This window comes from Annulohypoxylon truncatum, assembly GCF_022578515.1.
Source record: "Annulohypoxylon truncatum strain CBS 140777 unplaced genomic scaffold F4807scaffold_31, whole genome shotgun sequence".
Lineage (NCBI taxonomy): Eukaryota > Fungi > Ascomycota > Sordariomycetes > Xylariales > Hypoxylaceae > Annulohypoxylon > Annulohypoxylon truncatum.
Window position 1 is genome coordinate 451,087 of NW_025953817.1, and position 16,034 is coordinate 467,120.

The window sequence follows — 16,034 nt, forward strand, 5'->3', positions numbered from 1 at the left end:
GATTGAAGGAATGATAGATATTAAGGATCAGCGATGAAGGCTGATGATGTTCGTTCCAGAGGCCTAGGCACTTTGGAAACTGGAAGATACTCATCGAAAATATAAACAGCCAGCCTTATTTTATAAGTATATGTCGTGTAATTAATACTCTTGTACGAGAAAGTTGTTCAGCTCATACGCTGAATTGATTGGCTAAGTGCAGGTGTCTATTGATGTCTATCCGGCACCAGAAACGGCTCACAACCCATTTATCCGGTTCTCAGCATGTGAACAGTTGAAGGACGAGAACTACACTACCATCAACGAGTCGCTATATATTTCCCTGGGTTGCCTGTAATGATATCTCTCTCCCACAAAATACAATATCGCAGTAAACAAGCCAACATACGGACTCATATAACAAAATGCGGCCCCTAGCAAAACCTAAAGACGTGATAAAGGCCCTCACAGGGTCATGGCTCTACCTAAACGTGACGACGTAAGTTTCCTCCAGCCAGGCGGCCGGCTTCCCCCGGGACGCCTCCTATCTCCTCCCTACCTACCTACCCAGCTCACACGACATCCTCGACCCTAAGATACTACGACAACGGCACGATCGCGCACTCAGAAGAACCAACGCTCGGCAAGTTCCCCGTCGGCATGCTGACATACCAACCAACATGGATGTCCGCAACCTTCATGTCCTCGCGTCCGGAAGACCGGCCGCCCGACCTAAACATCAACAGCGCGGCGGCGCTCGCCGGCCCCGACGACGAGTGGGCGCTCATCGGCAAGCACACGATGGCGTACGCGGGCCCCTGGCGCGTGAGCCAGACGACGGAGGATAAGGAGGTGGGCCAGATCGCGCACGGGCCCATCAGGGTCGCGTGGCTGCCGAGCTGGGTGGGGGGCACGCTGGTTAAGGATTATGAGATTTATGATGCGGGGGGGACGCTGAGGTTTTTGTATAGGACGTCGGATGGGAATCGTGGGGATATGTGGTTTCGGAGGTTGGGGGTGGAGGATGATGATGATGGTGATGATGATGATTAGGTGTGTAGGTACCTGGGTCACAACGACCCTAACAAGGTTCGTAAAGGGGCCTTGGAATAGTAGTAAAGATAGTGACTTACCATTGAAACCTCCAGACCTACAATTTAGTTTTTCATTGAGAATAGAATGCAAGAGATCATAAACGATATGGCTCAGATATTCATTATTATTACGATTACCTCTTATATTTCCTGGATCATACTTGATCGATGATCTTAAGCTCCGGCCCCTCGATCTTCTTCACCTTTCGCCCCTCCCACCACGACATGAGACCTGCTAACATCGAAACGCCACAACCCAGTCCTATAAAGGTTCCCGTAGCCCAAGTCTAGTGACGTAAGTTAGTTATACAATGCACAGAGCTATAAAGAGGGGAATAATGGATGCGACATACGGGGCGATCAAGTCGGTTGTATGCCCACATGAAATATGACAAGGCTACTTGGAACAAGGTATTGAAGACCATCATGATTATGGTGAACGCCAACTTCCAAAGTGCTGTGGGAGGCGCCACGTTGCCTGTGAACGTCGTCGCTGGCTTCTCCGACGACTCAATACTTCGACGGCTGTCGTCCTGCACCATATCTGCCGGGCACTCCTCGTCCTTGCGGGCCCAGAGGGGAGGACGAAACCACCCCTTATTCTGAGCACCTAGTTTCCCCATAGCGACTTTGTCGTGACAGCACGTTGCACGAATGAAGAAGTACAAGTCCCGGAAGCGCCAGGGCGCTAGACCGAACCCAGTAACGCAGAACAAGGCGTTGAGGATCTGGCTGTCAATCTCAAGCCATTTCTTCCTGGGGGAATTGTCGTCGTCGGCAGTTGGGTAATTCATAGCTGGCGCTGCCTTTAATAAAAGGAAGAAAAGCATAGCCTAATGAAATCGCTGGTTAGCAAAGAGTCACTTTAGACTGCACTAGACTCAAAGGTTTGAAGGTGAACATACTCCCCATGCCTACACGTCAGTTAGTACTATCCATAGAAATGATCTAGGGAGCGTCGATATGCTTACCACTATATTAAGAAAATAAACCAATATGCAGAAGCCAGCTGGCGTGCAAATGAACTTCCATAACGCCCTAAGACCATTGACGATTGTCGGTCCCCATGGCTTCTTCGGTTCCTCGCTGACCTGTTCAAGCAGAGTCCGCTGCCGTTTCGGACGCGGCGCGCCCTGCTCCCCGAACTCTGGCACGGGACTCACATCCGCTGTTGGCTGAGAACTCAACGTCGTGACCGTGCGGACCGGGACTAGTTGACCGTCCGGCTCTCTCACCGCCGTGAGAGCGGAGTGTCCTTGCGAATTGAAGTCGATGCCTCCAGCCTCTTCCGGTAGGCGCAGTTCGGTGAGATTAGGTGCTTGTGCGATTACCGTGCCGGTCGCCTGCCACATGCCCAATTGGGGGTTGGTGTTCATGAGAGAGATAGAGGCCCCCCGTACGCGGCCTACTATGCCCTTTCCATTTGGTGGCTCGGCCATGGCTGGCGGGAGTTCCAATCGTCGGACCTGTGAGTAGTCTAGTAGTAAGAGGCTCGGTTTATGAGGCTTATCGCTACATATATCGGTCGCATATCTGTAAGGATAGATTTTGAGATTAGGAAGTTTGCTCCAATGTTAAGTGCTGTACGCTATGTAATGCATTTACGCGTATTCTCTATGATAAGATGTGTAAAGGTCCCGGGATCAATCAGAACCTGATCGGCGCATGGTCTAACCCAGAAGACTGGGATATTCATACACCTTTCTGGATAGAGACGGAACTAGAAGAAGCGCAAACGCTAGACAATAGAGTTGAGTCTTTTTATTGTAGTCCGACTTCTTTTCTCTATTGTTGCTCGGGAACGTCGACCCTCCGTAGCGTCGCTACCTATGTATAGATCGGAAGGAAAAATTGCGCCGGGGGGTTTATGAAGATGAATTTGGCATCCCACTTTTATGTGTTTGCTCTGCGCAGGCGAATCGGCCGTAATAGGTTCCGTGATCACACCCACGGGTTCCGACCTGTCGAGAGCTGGAGCTGCTGACATCTCCAGCGGTGGGACCGGGGTGACCGTCCGAGGAGGCCGACGAAGCTATTGAAGGAAGCGATGCCATCCATGAGTTGCCTAGGCATTTAGCTCGATATAGACCTCGGAACTAATGTAAAGATATCCACAGAGATTAACGGTATTATCCATGCGGCTTTCTATTTGATAAACGTCATATGTAGCTAAATATCTGAACCTGCCTGAGTCGTACATAAGCTTGGCACGCATCGGAAAGCGCGTATTCGCGAACACAGCAGCACTCATCCTTCAGGTAACATCGTACACTACTATATTTTCAAGCAAACATGAATTACATGGTCACATGGTTATTAGGGAATTATAGGGCGGCCTTTATATGAATATCCGATGTGTGAATCGCACTCTTGTATTATTAGAGGACTCCTGGTTCCGTGCATTCTCTCGCGCATCTGTGCGCATTGGCATAGGGCGTCGTCATGCCATACAAGCTGAAATCCGACGCTCCGGGTCATCTCACCGTTGGTCATGGACTTACTCGAACCTCAACTCAAGTTACGAACGATGGCCGGACGACCGTGCAGTTCCACCGAAGCCCCAGGGAGCTGGCGGCGTGGTTCAAGGGACTGCACGACAATCCTCAAGGCTCGAGGAAGATTTATACCCCCCGTAAAGACAGTGCTGCATCATATACCGAGAAGACCCCCGGCAGCGCCGGGCCCAGGCTGAATATCGCCATTCACATCGTCGGTTCCAGAGGAGATGTTCAACCATTCATTCCGATCGCCCAGCTATTGAGCAAGCCTCCGTTCGGACATAGGGTTCGAATATGCACACATCCTGTGTTCAAAGATTTCATAGAAGGCAAGGGGCTGGAGTTCTTCAGCATCGGGGGCGATCCTGAAGCACTCATGGCTTATATGGTGAAGAACCCGGGACTGCTACCGAGCCGGGAAAGTTTTAGGGCGGGGGAGATTTCAAAGAGGAGGAAGGAAATGGGCGAGATTATGCACGGTGCTTGGCGCAGTTGTATAGAGGCGGGCGACGGTATGGGTGATAAGGTCACGGCTTCCGACGTGGCTGATGCAAGCGACCTATTCATTGCGGACGCCATTATTGCGAATCCCCCTTCGATGGCGCATATTCATTGCGCTGAAAAGCTGGGCATACCTTTTCACATGGTCTTTACGATGCCGTGGTCGCCGACACACACGTTCCATCATCCCCTCGCTGCCATGCAGTATGGCCAGGCCGAGATTGGCATGGCCAATTACCTATCGTTTATGATGATGGAGCTTCTAACTTGGCAAGGGTTCGTTTTCATCCCGTCCTATAACTTGGGTATCTCGCTAACATCTCCCACAGACTGGGCGACGTCATCAACAAATTCCGAACACGCACCCTGAAGCTGGATCCCATTAGTCCATTATGGGGCCACCACTTATTATCAAGACTCCGCGTACCGTTTACCTACCTCTGGTCCGAATCACTAATACCTAAACCGCCAGATTGGGGGCCGCATATTCGTATCACTGGTTTCTCTTTCCTGCACCAAGCCGCTTCATATACCCCTCCCCGTGACCTAGTCGAATTTCTAAGTCATAGTGATCCTCCACCTGTGTATATTGGTTTTGGATCTATCGTCGTGGATGATCCGCAAGCCTTGACAGATCTCATCTTTAAAGCCCTAAAGCTAGCTAACATGCGCGGAATCGTGTCCAAAGGCTGGGGAGGCATCGGCTCAGGAGAAGTGCCGGACCACGTCTACCTCATCGGAGATTGCCCCCACGACTGGCTTTTCCAGCACGTGTCGTGTGTTGTACACCATGGTGGCGCAGGTACGACGGCTGCTGGACTCGCCGCAGGTTGCCCGACCGTCGTGGTTCCCTTCTTCGGCGACCAGCCTTTCTGGGGCCAGATGATTGCCCGTGCCGGCGCGGGCCCGGCTCCTATCCCCTACAAAAAGATCACGGCGGAGACCTTGGCGGAGAGCATCACGTTCGCATTACGACCCGAGGTGCAGGCCGCAGCGAGAGAGCTAGCAGCAGCGATTTCCGAAGAAGACGGGGCTAGTGGCACGGCGAGAGATATCCAAGAGCGACTAGATTCCGAGGGCTTGAGGTGCGATATCTGCCCTACTCGACTCGCGATATGGCGGCATAAGAAGACAGACGCACATCTAAGTAGTTTCGCCGCATATTTTCTAGTCAGTAAGGGAGTGATCAAGCCTAGTCAACTTGCGCTACTTCGCCACAAGCCCTGGTACGTCGATGAGGGTGCCGAAAGTGTCCTCATAGGCCTCATCGCCGCGTGTAGCGGCTTCTTCACCGATATTGGGCTCGCAACATCGCACTATGTGAGAACGCTGAAGTCTGATCCAAATTCATCACGACGAAAGTCTTCCGTTATCCTACTGAAGGGCAACTCACATCGTGGGCGAAAGGCATCGCTGGAGCCGTGCCCTCCTGCGGACTTATCAGCTCCGCCCCCTGACGGAGGTTTCACGGTAAAACAATTGGAAAAGCTTGCTCGGAAGATGGCGCAGAAGCCGGTGAAAACTTCTAACGAAATTCCCGGGAGAGCTACTTTCGGCGAGCAGATCCAAAAGTTCGAATCCGAGAGGAGATGGGTGACTCGCGAGAGAAGCGAGCAAAGCCGCGCTTTACATATCGCTCGCGCCTCCAAACGGTATGCCGTGGAGCTCGGGCATGCTGGCTTGAAGGCGCCTGTGGCTGTCTTCTATAATGTCGCGAATGGATTCCGCAATTTTCCGTCGTACGTATGCGGCGATGATGACATGCGGCGGCGCGATGAGATTCGAGGATTGAAAAGCGGCTTTAAAGTGGCTGGGAAGGAATTGGTACTCGGTTACTACGAGGCTTTCAGCGGGATTCTGCTTAGGCCATACAAAGGTGCGAAAAAGGAGGGTCCGAAGGGTTTTGGAAAGGGGTTCCTCAGGGGTACCTACGGGTTACTCGGGGGCATCGCTGGAGGTAAGTCGGCTGACATTGGGTATTGTGACAGATTAAGTGTATACCAGTGCTAACTTGTGCTTTAGGATCAATCGGCCTGGCGGGATACACACTCAAGGGCATCGAGAAAGAACTCTCCAAACATCGACTAACCGAGCTCAAAGCAGAAATCCTCTTAATTAGATTCAGGCAGGGCCTCGAGGACTGCTGGCAGGCAACGGAAGAAGAGAAGCGGGAAGTGGTAGAACGGTGGAAGATGTTGCATACAAACGATTCCCACGCGGTATAGATAGATGTTAGAGGCTTCAGAACGCATAGAGCGTGTGAAAAAGTCGTAGTCACGACGAGTGTATTCTTTTTCCCGGACGCCTAAACTAATTACCCTAATGCCCATCCATTGAAATAGCTACCCTTTTTTTTGTACCCGAATCTCCCGTGATTACTCCCTTGACTTGAGTTGGAATTTAGGCGCAGATAACTGCCTCCAGGTCAACGGGCTGTGGGCAGCCGTACACCTTCTTCGCCGAGGGAGTGCTGTAGCAGTCCGCCTGGCCCGCGGCGCAGTTGAAGGACTCGCAGCCGTCGCCGGCTCCCAGAGTGTTGGCAGAGTTGGCGAAAGGGTTTCCCCACTCCCTATAGGATTATTAGTAAACATGAAAGGACCTGTGATGCGCGGTCCGGACTGTCCGGAGTAACTCACGAGCTGAATTCATCTAGAGGATGTGTTAGCCTGGGTGTTCACAGAGTAAAATCAAAGGGGGTTACGGATTTTTTACTTACAGTAGGCGTAATCGGGGCTCGAGGTGAACGAGTAGCCGAAGAAGAGCGGAGTGGTGAGGGTCTTGGTGGTCGCGATCTTGACGGTCTGTTTCATGCGGTCAGCTTGCTTGTTTCCATTTGAGTGGCTTGGAGGATGGTGAGTGAGTGAGTGAGAAACTAACCGAGCCAGCCGGGCGGAAGTCCTCAGTGAAGGTCTGTCCGGCCGTCAGGGTGGTCAGAGGGCCAGCGGAGCTGCCATCGTAAGGGAATGATTGCACGTAGATGGTAGAACCGCAGTTATTCTTGACGATGGCCTGTTGGGCGGAGACGCCGGTGGCGACGAGGGCAGCGCCCATGACGGTAGCGAAGAACTTCATTTTGACTGGTGGAATGATGATGGATATCTTGGTGGTGGATTTATTTAGGAGCTGAGAGGTGGTTGTTGGAGTAGGTAGCTGTTGATGATGAGGCGAGAATGAGCTGAATAGTAGGGGACGGGGCGAGGGTTTATATGTGTATTTACAAATGGATGGCTATTAGGTAAACTACAGCTTACCTATGGCTTCGCTTAAAGTCATCACGATCATTACATTCCTAGACTGACCGCTCTATAGGAAATACGAACGCCAATTCTCGTATTACCTTGTCACGAGGTTGTGGTCGTGATATCGTCCAATTGATGTCGGTTTTACTCCTAGGATCCCGTCCCCGCACAAAGACGTCCGTATGGTTCCGGATGAATTGCAAATTGGCTTTATAGATGGCTTACTGGTATGAGGTATTCTCCGTACGGAATACAATATCAACAGTTGGATAGATCTCATCGAGTATAAGACATTCTCATTGTCTGAAAACGGCCGTGATGAGTCAGCAGATGCCCTCATGCAGACTGCATAGGCTACGACACGTGTAAGCGATTGATTCCGTTTAGTTCTTTATTGAGATCACCCAATTACACTTAATTAACAGTTAGAATCGTTAAAAGTATTATAAGTACGTAACATTATGAATATAATGAACTAATACGAACATTTCACATTAAACTTGCCCTTGCATCCATTGTGTTCTTGAAAGGACGAAATCCACTTGCATGCTCACCATACGACCGTTGTAGACATAATATGAATAGTAAACGTAATAGCCTACCTAGAACGGTTCTGATGTAACATTACATCGCGATTGAGCCATTTATTGGGGTAGGTAATAGTCGCAACATGTATCTGCAAAAGTGGTTGCAGTAAATTGTAACCTTTCTAAGGTCTAAATAGGGGGACGTCCGAAGCCCCTTTACGGATATCAGCTACTACTCAGAAATACTAACTAGACACCTCCTAGGAATTATTTTAAGCATGATGATATAACCCCTCGACATCCTCAAGTGCTATAGCATTATTAAATGTGCTTGCATGTCGATTACACCTTTATTCATCTCGCTTGTGCGATATTAAAATAGAAAATTTCGAATTTATTTCCTCTATTTGAGAATGCTGCGACAAACCCCGGATCTTCAACGCCACATCATTCCACCAATTCCTTGGAAATATGTCCCCTAATAAGCCACGCGTGACATCATATAGTCGCTCAGAGGCCAAGAGGGAGCGGATATATGTGTCTTCGGCCTTTGTTGGAACCCCAGACAGTCGAGGGCTAGGTAAACGAGCGAAGTCCCCGTCGATACCAAGAGAACACATGTGCGCTTTAGTTAATTTCGAGTTTAGATGATGGTTTCATTTCTTCCTCAGTACTCATTTCATAGCATTCGATTTGACTGTATTTTAGTAATCACATCCAGGCCCTTGCTTTTTCTTGCAAGATGTGAAACCCACTTCCAGCAATGCAGCTCCAGTGGCTGAGCTTATCCTTCAACTCTTCTAAGCTATTGATGATAGCTGCACAAGGATCATGCGCGTAGCGCGCTGGAAGAATCGGGCTACGTAATTGTATCGTCGTGCTGGCAGCTGATGGACCTAAGCTCTCCATAAGCCAAAGTGAGCCTCAGTGCATGGCAAGGGACAGCGTTTCCCCGTTGGTATGTAGCGATAAAACTCGAACTCAACCGCCACTTTCTGAAGTCGGTGTATGATTTCCCCCTGAATCCCCTTTCGGAATATAACATCGTTCCCGAAAATGGGAGATGTAGATAGGCATATTCCTACCGAGGGAGTCCAAGTTCAATATCCTGTGGGTTGTTCGAAGAACCTCTTGGCGAAGATGAAGGATCGCTGTTACATACCATACGGGAAGTACGCGATTGCGACGTGGAGCTATGGATACTCTTCTTTGAGTTGATGGGATGGCTATTTTCAGGGGAATTTGCATATGATGACTTCTGCCTGGAGAGAAAACGTCGGAGGAAGAAGACTGGTTTTAACGCTGGGGCGCATGCGCACCAGATGGAAATATTTATTTCCACCATAGACCAGAGGTTTACCTAGTGCACATTAAACTGGAACTCGAGAACATATGAGGGAAATTTAGAAGACGAATACGTACAAGCACGCCATTACGGAAGGGGTCAGTTGCTTCGGTAAAAGTGTGGATCGAATACAATCGAGCACAGGAGCAGACTGTCGCTAACCCGCCCACGCCAAATATGGCATATAACCCGCGTCGATTGCCTTGCGATACACGAAGACTTCTCACGGTAGGGATAGGAATCATAAGGATCCAAACATCCAATACAATGTTGATGGTAGCGGAGACTATCCATGTAAGCTAGGTATTCTGGACAACATAACATGGTAAGCCATCGAGTGTACCTACAATAAAAGTATGCAGTGACATCTATGCATCTCCCTGGTGCCGAACGTGTAACGTCCCACACCTTTTTGATGGGTTGACATTGAGTAGCAACTACAATGATGTAGATGACTAGTAAGACGGCTATGAAAATGTTCGTGAATAAGCAAGTTTTCTTGAAATTATCGGAAATAGCTGGAAGAATTGGTGAGTAATCTGGAATCTTGACAACGGGCAAACAAGCATACCGAATCTATTGTACATGAACAAGATCGATGATTTTACGCATGTTATTACGAGGTAATATGTTAGCTCAATGGCTAAGGCGATCTTTGGACTTCGTCAGTGCTGTAACTTAACATATCAAGATCTTCAAAGATGGACTAGGAGTTTTGACGAAACTTACCTTAAGTTGAGTTTCCATATCCTCATCCGACAGTGTCCCTATCGGGTGACCCAGTCCATTATTTTTGTCTAGGTAGAGAAGTGCGAGATAACCAATCGTGAAAATCTGCCTATTGTTAGCACGAGAGAATCCAAGACAGGATTGTCAAAACATACCAAAGAAGCAATGGCCATATAGTCATCCAGGCTAGCTATCTTTAGAACAAAGAATCGAGCCCATATCCGTATGATCATCAGGATAGCTGTTGGATAAGATGTCAACTAGATACTTGTAAAGAAGGGAAAATATTCGATAATATCTTACCGGTAATAATCGTTAATACCGTTGATATTACGACCAAGGCTGTTATCTGATTGTAATCGGCTGTCTCCATTGTTGCCATTGTAGAGCACGTGAGGCTCTGCTAAACAGAGCAGTAACATTTGTCGGGAGCTTCCAGCAGCTTCGGGTCTGAATCCGACGTGGCTTACTGGCTCCCCTGATTTCGAGGACCTTGAGATACAAACGTCAAGCTACTTGATGATATAACCATCCCATAAGAAAATAGCTGAGCACTAGCTTGTGAGAATTAGGTACCTAAGCAAGTGTTGTGGTTTGTGTTGGCATGTCATATATATATAAATAGGTAGGTATGGTTTTATTGATCTATGAGTTGATCGATTGTGGAATATGGGGCAACTTACGTTTGACCGATGACGGTGTCGTGCTATTTGGCACTAGGAGGGCGAAATACTCGGCACGTTTTCTTTTCTTCGCCTCAACAATGTCAGACCGCTCAAACTTTATTTCTAGTTCCTATGCGCAGTTTACTTTTCCATGTTTCCATGTTGCCGTAGCCATCACCTTAACCTGTCTAAGTCTAGAATTCTAGCGTCGAGAGAACTACTGTGTGTCTATGGACCTCCCGTGTTCCCGCAGGAAGACTTAGGGGAGTCCGATGACCTGCCTACCTCTTAGCTCAGCCGTGCCTTGGAAGACAGGCAATAATTATCTTGCTAGTGCTAGGGTGGGACCTATACATATGAGAAACTGGGGTAATTATAAGAGAAATCTAAAGAAGATTCTCGACACGTGCCATGTCGTCAACTACATGAGGCCACTTTATACCTACCTACGCAAGGTAAGCGGGTGCTTCGGACTGAGAAAGAGGACCTGTTAAACTTTAAATTGTCTACTAGTCTTCCTTTGAAGCAACAGATCAAGGCACGATCTCAACAACAGATGTGTACTGAACTCGTCAATCGAGAACTTGGTGGAAACCATCAAGCCCCGGGTCGTCCATGCCTCAAAGAGCTGTTGAAACATAATGCTCTAAGTTAACCCACCCGGTACATCTTTGCCTTGAGACCTAACCCATCCTTGTCGGCTTCATGGGTTGTATGGAATATTAGAAGTAATCATCTTCTATCATCATGACATAATTCTCCCCACCAACGTTTAGGAGCAACTTGAAACTAGTGCATTTGAAAATTCAACCCGGATATGAAACGAAGAATGATATTACCGGTAAGTGGTCGTTTATTCCCTTGATAGATAATTACCTAAGAGAAGTCATCCAAATCCTTGACCGGAGAACATCTGATTATCTTTCCTCTACAATGTCAATGTTCGAAGCGACAAAGGGCCGGGGATTATGGGTTATTGCCACGTTGAGAACGATGAAGGCAAATAACTAACTGACCATATTCAACTGGTCATCCCATATGCGGAATAGCCCTGTTCTGTCAATGTCTTCATGTCTTGATATAGAGCAAGGAGATCGTTGCTCCCTTCATGCGAAGGAAAAGACCACAAGGAATATGTTCAACCCTAGCTACAAATTGGATCCGTTCACCCAACCCATCCATGATCTGAGCTTATTAATCTATCCTATTTCAGGAGCGGTGGCTTAGCCGCTACAATAGGAACTCAGATATAGAAACCTGAGATAGTCGCCACAAAGATCTTGTGACAATTAGCCATGCTTCGAAGTTAGACAAGTTAAGAGTCCAAGCTAAGGTGCTAGGGAATAAGGATATTCTCAGTCTTGATCCATTAGTCGTACGAGAAAAGCGTCAACGGCCAAAAGGGGCCAATAAGAGAGTTTCGACCTGACTCGTTAGCATTAATCTATCATGGTAGGCACCTACGCAAATGGCGATTCTCGGAGAAGTCTCCGGTAAAGTGGGTTCATGAATCAATTCAATGTTTAAGTCGAGGAACAGATTTACTGGTAGCTTACGTGATGAAAAATCTAACATAGGGGCATGCGAGATGTGGACGAGAAGAGAGGTTTTGAAGAAGTTTAAGTAGAAGAAAAGAATTCATGAGCGCAAACGTTTATCCAATATATCGTTTATACGATTGATATATACCTATATTGTACCGAGAACATTGTTCTAAATACTCCGTCTGCGCTATTGAGATATACCTCTGAGATGGTGTAAGTAATTACGGATATATATTGCACTCTCTCCGTTTCCGCCTACTTGTCAGGTAGTAATTTTGTGCTAAAATAAATATCAAGAGGTCTGGTTGTATCGGCGTACGGCATGAGTCTCCTTTCGGAGAAGTCGAAAAGGGGGGCTGTATGATAGCATCATGTGGTAGTTCTACAATGGTTCTTGTAGTATCTTCGTCTTGCCATAAGTGTCCAAACTCCGTATGTGTTGACTTTGTAACCATGGGCGAGCACGGTCCGCTAAGTAGTCGTCGGTGGTAACTGGGCACACCCCACGTAGGTAGGTATCACGCAGTGAATCATGGGATCTTCCTGTGTTAGTATGGGGTAGCTTGCGGATCATACGATGGCTACAACATGCCTCGCCCATGGCGACCATGGCTTACGGCCTCATATATATCCAAGTCTACCACTGAAGCTGGCCCAAAAACATTGGAATCACCAATTCAGCATTCTACTTCATCAGGATGCATAAATATCCATTGCCATTAAATATTTTCGCTCATCTTTACGTTCTTGGCATCACAGAGCTAGATACGTTGTACCGACTATCCGCGTACCCGCGCGTGAAAGTATCTAAAAGCCATGTGCCTATGGAGGAGAGTGTATTTTAGCTGTCGACACGAAGATGCCAACGTCACGCCACCGCGGCCTGTAAAGCCCTGCCCGTGGGCCATTCTCAGAGGATCCCTAGCGTTTCCGGTCTATTGTCCCGCAGAGAAGCGAGGGTTATCAGTCCGCTTCAACTTTCAAGACGCTGTAATACGCGACCGACCATGTATTCCTTGCCAAGAGATGCAACTGAAGCGGCGGCTTGACGAGGAGTGGCACGCGTTCAGCCGTGAGTTCCTATGGAAGTCGTCGGAGAAAGAGATGGTATGTTACGTGACGAGTCGCCAGGAAATGTTTACGAACAACCACTTTGAATTCTGGGAAGAATTACAGGCGCTTTTCATTGACAAATGCAAGTACGAGATGCGAGACAAGCCGTATATGTATGGAGAGGAATACATGGAAGAGCCGAAAGAAGAGGATATGTGGGCGGGAAACTCTAGGAGTTGATGTAAAGTACTGCAAGGAAGCAGACTGTCTTGTATATCAAGTCAATGAATCGCACGCGACGTCAAAGATACATCCTGGGTACTTGTAAAGGGGCAAGGAAAAAGGAGCTGATGAGCCAGGGGCGATTGTCGTTAATGATGTTGCTATCAATTAAAATGCTGTCTAAAGCTGCACGCAAGACGACGTTCATCTTACTGTCGGTTATACGTTAGAGCCCAAATGTCGACTGGTCTCTTCCACGAGCCGCAAACGAATTTAGGACCTCCTGAAGTACCTACCTGATCTCCTAAACCACCTACATAACATAAACTTCCTTTCGCTATCAATGTTCCATGAAATATAGCGATGGCCTTCTTTTTTCATCTTTCCATGAAAATTTCAAGCGGTGAGCCGATCGAGGGGCTGCCCGAGAAGTCCGAGCTTAGCCAAAAATCAAATGCTCGTGTGCTCTGAGATGGCCGTCAAACTCCGGCGTCACCTTAGCATAAGGACACGTAAGATATTTCCACAAGTGGCTTTCGTGTTATGTTCGACGGCGTAAGTATTCGATCTTCAAGTCTCTCGTTGCGTCAGCTCTTGGATTCCCGTCTTCGTCTCCGCGTGTTCAGTGCTCAGACGCTGATGCTTGATAAAAGCGCTCGCCACCATCGCCACACCGGCCACGCCTGTGTACATGATGAACATATTCCTGATGCTCCACGCGAAGGCATCTTGAACAGCTAAGCGCTGAGAAGCATCCTGGATAGTCTTGACGATCTCCACGTTCGCAGCTGCTCGGTCGCCCGACAAGGCGCTGAGAACAGACCCGCTAAGACCGGCGGCTGCGAGAGATGACTGACGGGAAGACATGCTATTCTGGAACACGACTCCGCCGAGCACGATGGATAGCGCTGTTGCTAGGTTGCGGGTAAATCCCAAGGCTGCAGTGGCTGCCGCTGTATCGGCCTGCTTGACAGTGTTTTGGACGGCCAGCATGGGAGCTTGGAAGAGAAGCGCAGGGCCGAGACCACCGATGATTTCGAGCCCGATGATTTTGGCAGTGGATGTGTTGGTGCCAAATGTGATATACAGGCCTGTGCCTAATGTCATAAGCGTTACTCCGGCCCAGATGATTTCCCTGTAGCGACCTGTTCGATGAATCAATATACCCGCCGAAATGTCCACAGCTGCTTCAGTTATCATCATAGGTATAATCAGGAGACCACTGTGGAAAGGCGAAGCTTGCTTTACGCTTTGAAAATATAGCGGCAGGTAGTATTCCACACCGATAGAAACCATACTATGCATGAAAGCGAGAATAAAAGTCGCGTTGTTGGACCAATTCTTGAATATGCTCAACGGCATCAAGGGGTACTTAGCAAGGCGTTTCTCACTAAACACGAAGAAACCAATCATCGCCGCCCCGAACACGATCAAGCAAACAACCTTCGGACTATTCCAGGGAAATATCGCCCCACCGAAATCCAGCCCGAGAAGCAGCAAAATAGTGACGGCGAGAATAGCCAGCGTGCCGAACCAATCGATAGCCCCCACGCCCTCGCGCAGCTTCGTGCGCGGATTATGCACGTCCAAGAGAAACAGCAACAGCACGAACGCGAGCGCGCACACGGGTAGGTTAATCCAGAAACACCATCGCCAGCTCGCGAGCTGTGTCAGCGCGCCGCCGACCAGCGGCCCCGCCGCCGCGGCGACGGCCCATACCAACCCCAGCAGCCCGAAGTACAGCGCGCGGCGGCGCGCGCTGAACAAGTCGGAAATCGTGATGGTCACGAGCTGCATGAGGGCGCCGCCGGCGGCGCCCTGCAGCGCGCGCGCGGCGATCAGCATCGCCATGGAGGAGCTGAGCGCCGCGATTACGCTGGCGCCGGCGAACAAGGCGACGGCGCTTAGGAGCGCGGGTTTGCGGCCCCATATGTCGCTGCATTTGGCCCAGATGGGCCCCGCGGCGGCGTTGGCGAGAAGGTACGCGCCGCCGATCCAGATGTAGCCGGAGGCGGAGCGCAGGGAGGAGGAGATTGTGGGGATGGATGTTGCGACGATGGTTTGGTCTAGGGCTGCTACGAAGAGGACGAGCTACATAGCTATGGTGTTAGCTACGTACCTAGGTAAGCATCTACATGTTTGGACGGGAATTTGGGAGGGCGAAATGGGTGGGTGGTTGTTTACATAGAGTGAGATTAAGATGGAATAGATGCGCAGCTTCGTGCGGATTTCAGGGGCTTCGAGCACGTCGAGGGGCTCGATAACTTGATCGTTGGGGCGTTGCTCTGCTAGCTCCACTGGAATGGCTGGCGCAGCTGGGGGCTCGGCATCCATTGTCGTCTTGGGGTTAGGGGCCGTGATGTCGTCCATTGTTGTTTGCTTTTGCTCAGCCATTTCCGAAGAATTTTCTGAAGAAACTGATCTTTTTACATTTAGGTACTGCAGAAGAAAGTGATCTCAACACTCATCTTACACGAGATATATAATTAACGTTACCGAAATCTCGTCATATTCGAAGAACCAATCGGTAAACAAACTGTGTAGCAGGGTTCTAAACAATACTACTAGTATTTTACTAGTACTAGTACTAGTTTGGTACTAGACTAGTATTTTTTTTTGCAAATACTAGCCTAGTAAT

General features: G+C 48.9%; 7 protein-coding genes across 7 annotated transcripts; 3 read left to right on the forward strand and 4 right to left on the reverse strand.

Annotated features, from left to right (window-relative positions):
- Positions 1-87: 87 nt before the first annotated feature.
- On the forward strand, positions 88-1,135 carry F4807DRAFT_437713 (uncharacterized protein). The gene is made up of 2 exons (XM_047999067.1): positions 88-478; positions 576-1,135. Exons 1-2 carry the CDS (start codon positions 405-407, stop codon positions 1,030-1,032), a joined length of 531 nt encoding a protein of 176 aa, XP_047851450.1. The 5' UTR covers positions 88-404; the 3' UTR covers positions 1,033-1,135.
- A 49-nt stretch (positions 1,136-1,184) lies between these two features.
- F4807DRAFT_218642 (uncharacterized protein) lies at positions 1,185-2,661 on the reverse strand. The gene is made up of 4 exons (XM_047994030.1): positions 2,045-2,661; positions 1,979-1,987; positions 1,427-1,906; positions 1,185-1,360 (listed from the first exon to the last, which is right to left on the reverse strand). Exons 1-4 carry the CDS (start codon positions 2,510-2,512, stop codon positions 1,229-1,231), a joined length of 1,089 nt encoding a protein of 362 aa, XP_047851451.1. The 5' UTR covers positions 2,513-2,661; the 3' UTR covers positions 1,185-1,228.
- Positions 2,662-3,515: 854 nt separating this feature from the next.
- Positions 3,516-6,297, forward strand: F4807DRAFT_463333 (uncharacterized protein; the record flags this gene model as incomplete). Its single annotated transcript, XM_048001964.1, has 3 exons — positions 3,516-4,348; positions 4,402-6,029; positions 6,095-6,297. 3 exons carry the CDS (start codon positions 3,516-3,518, stop codon positions 6,295-6,297), a joined length of 2,664 nt encoding a protein of 887 aa, XP_047851452.1.
- Positions 6,298-6,325: 28 nt separating this feature from the next.
- Positions 6,326-7,828, reverse strand: F4807DRAFT_437720 (uncharacterized protein). The gene is made up of 5 exons (XM_047999068.1): positions 7,798-7,828; positions 6,950-7,665; positions 6,789-6,873; positions 6,709-6,721; positions 6,326-6,641 (listed from the first exon to the last, which is right to left on the reverse strand). Exons 2-5 carry the CDS (start codon positions 7,142-7,144, stop codon positions 6,473-6,475), a joined length of 462 nt encoding a protein of 153 aa, XP_047851453.1. The 5' UTR covers positions 7,145-7,665; positions 7,798-7,828; the 3' UTR covers positions 6,326-6,472.
- A 1,991-nt stretch (positions 7,829-9,819) lies between these two features.
- On the reverse strand, positions 9,820-10,285 carry F4807DRAFT_463335 (uncharacterized protein; the record flags this gene model as incomplete). The annotated part of the gene is made up of 4 exons (XM_048001965.1): positions 9,820-9,843; positions 9,913-10,017; positions 10,068-10,153; positions 10,216-10,285. The coding sequence occupies 4 exons, from the start codon at positions 10,283-10,285 to the stop codon at positions 9,820-9,822; spliced, it is 285 nt and encodes a 94-aa protein (XP_047851454.1).
- Positions 10,286-12,853: 2,568 nt separating this feature from the next.
- F4807DRAFT_437723 (uncharacterized protein) lies at positions 12,854-13,520 on the forward strand. Its single transcript, XM_047999069.1, has one exon. The coding sequence runs from the start codon at positions 12,938-12,940 to the stop codon at positions 13,412-13,414; it is 477 nt and encodes a 158-aa protein (XP_047851455.1). The 5' UTR covers positions 12,854-12,937; the 3' UTR covers positions 13,415-13,520.
- A 446-nt stretch (positions 13,521-13,966) lies between these two features.
- F4807DRAFT_463337 (MFS general substrate transporter) lies at positions 13,967-15,766 on the reverse strand (the record flags this gene model as incomplete). Its single annotated transcript, XM_048001966.1, has 2 exons — positions 13,967-15,487; positions 15,581-15,766. The coding sequence occupies 2 exons, from the start codon at positions 15,764-15,766 to the stop codon at positions 13,967-13,969; spliced, it is 1,707 nt and encodes a 568-aa protein (XP_047851456.1).
- Between the last annotated feature and the right edge of the window lie 268 nt (positions 15,767-16,034).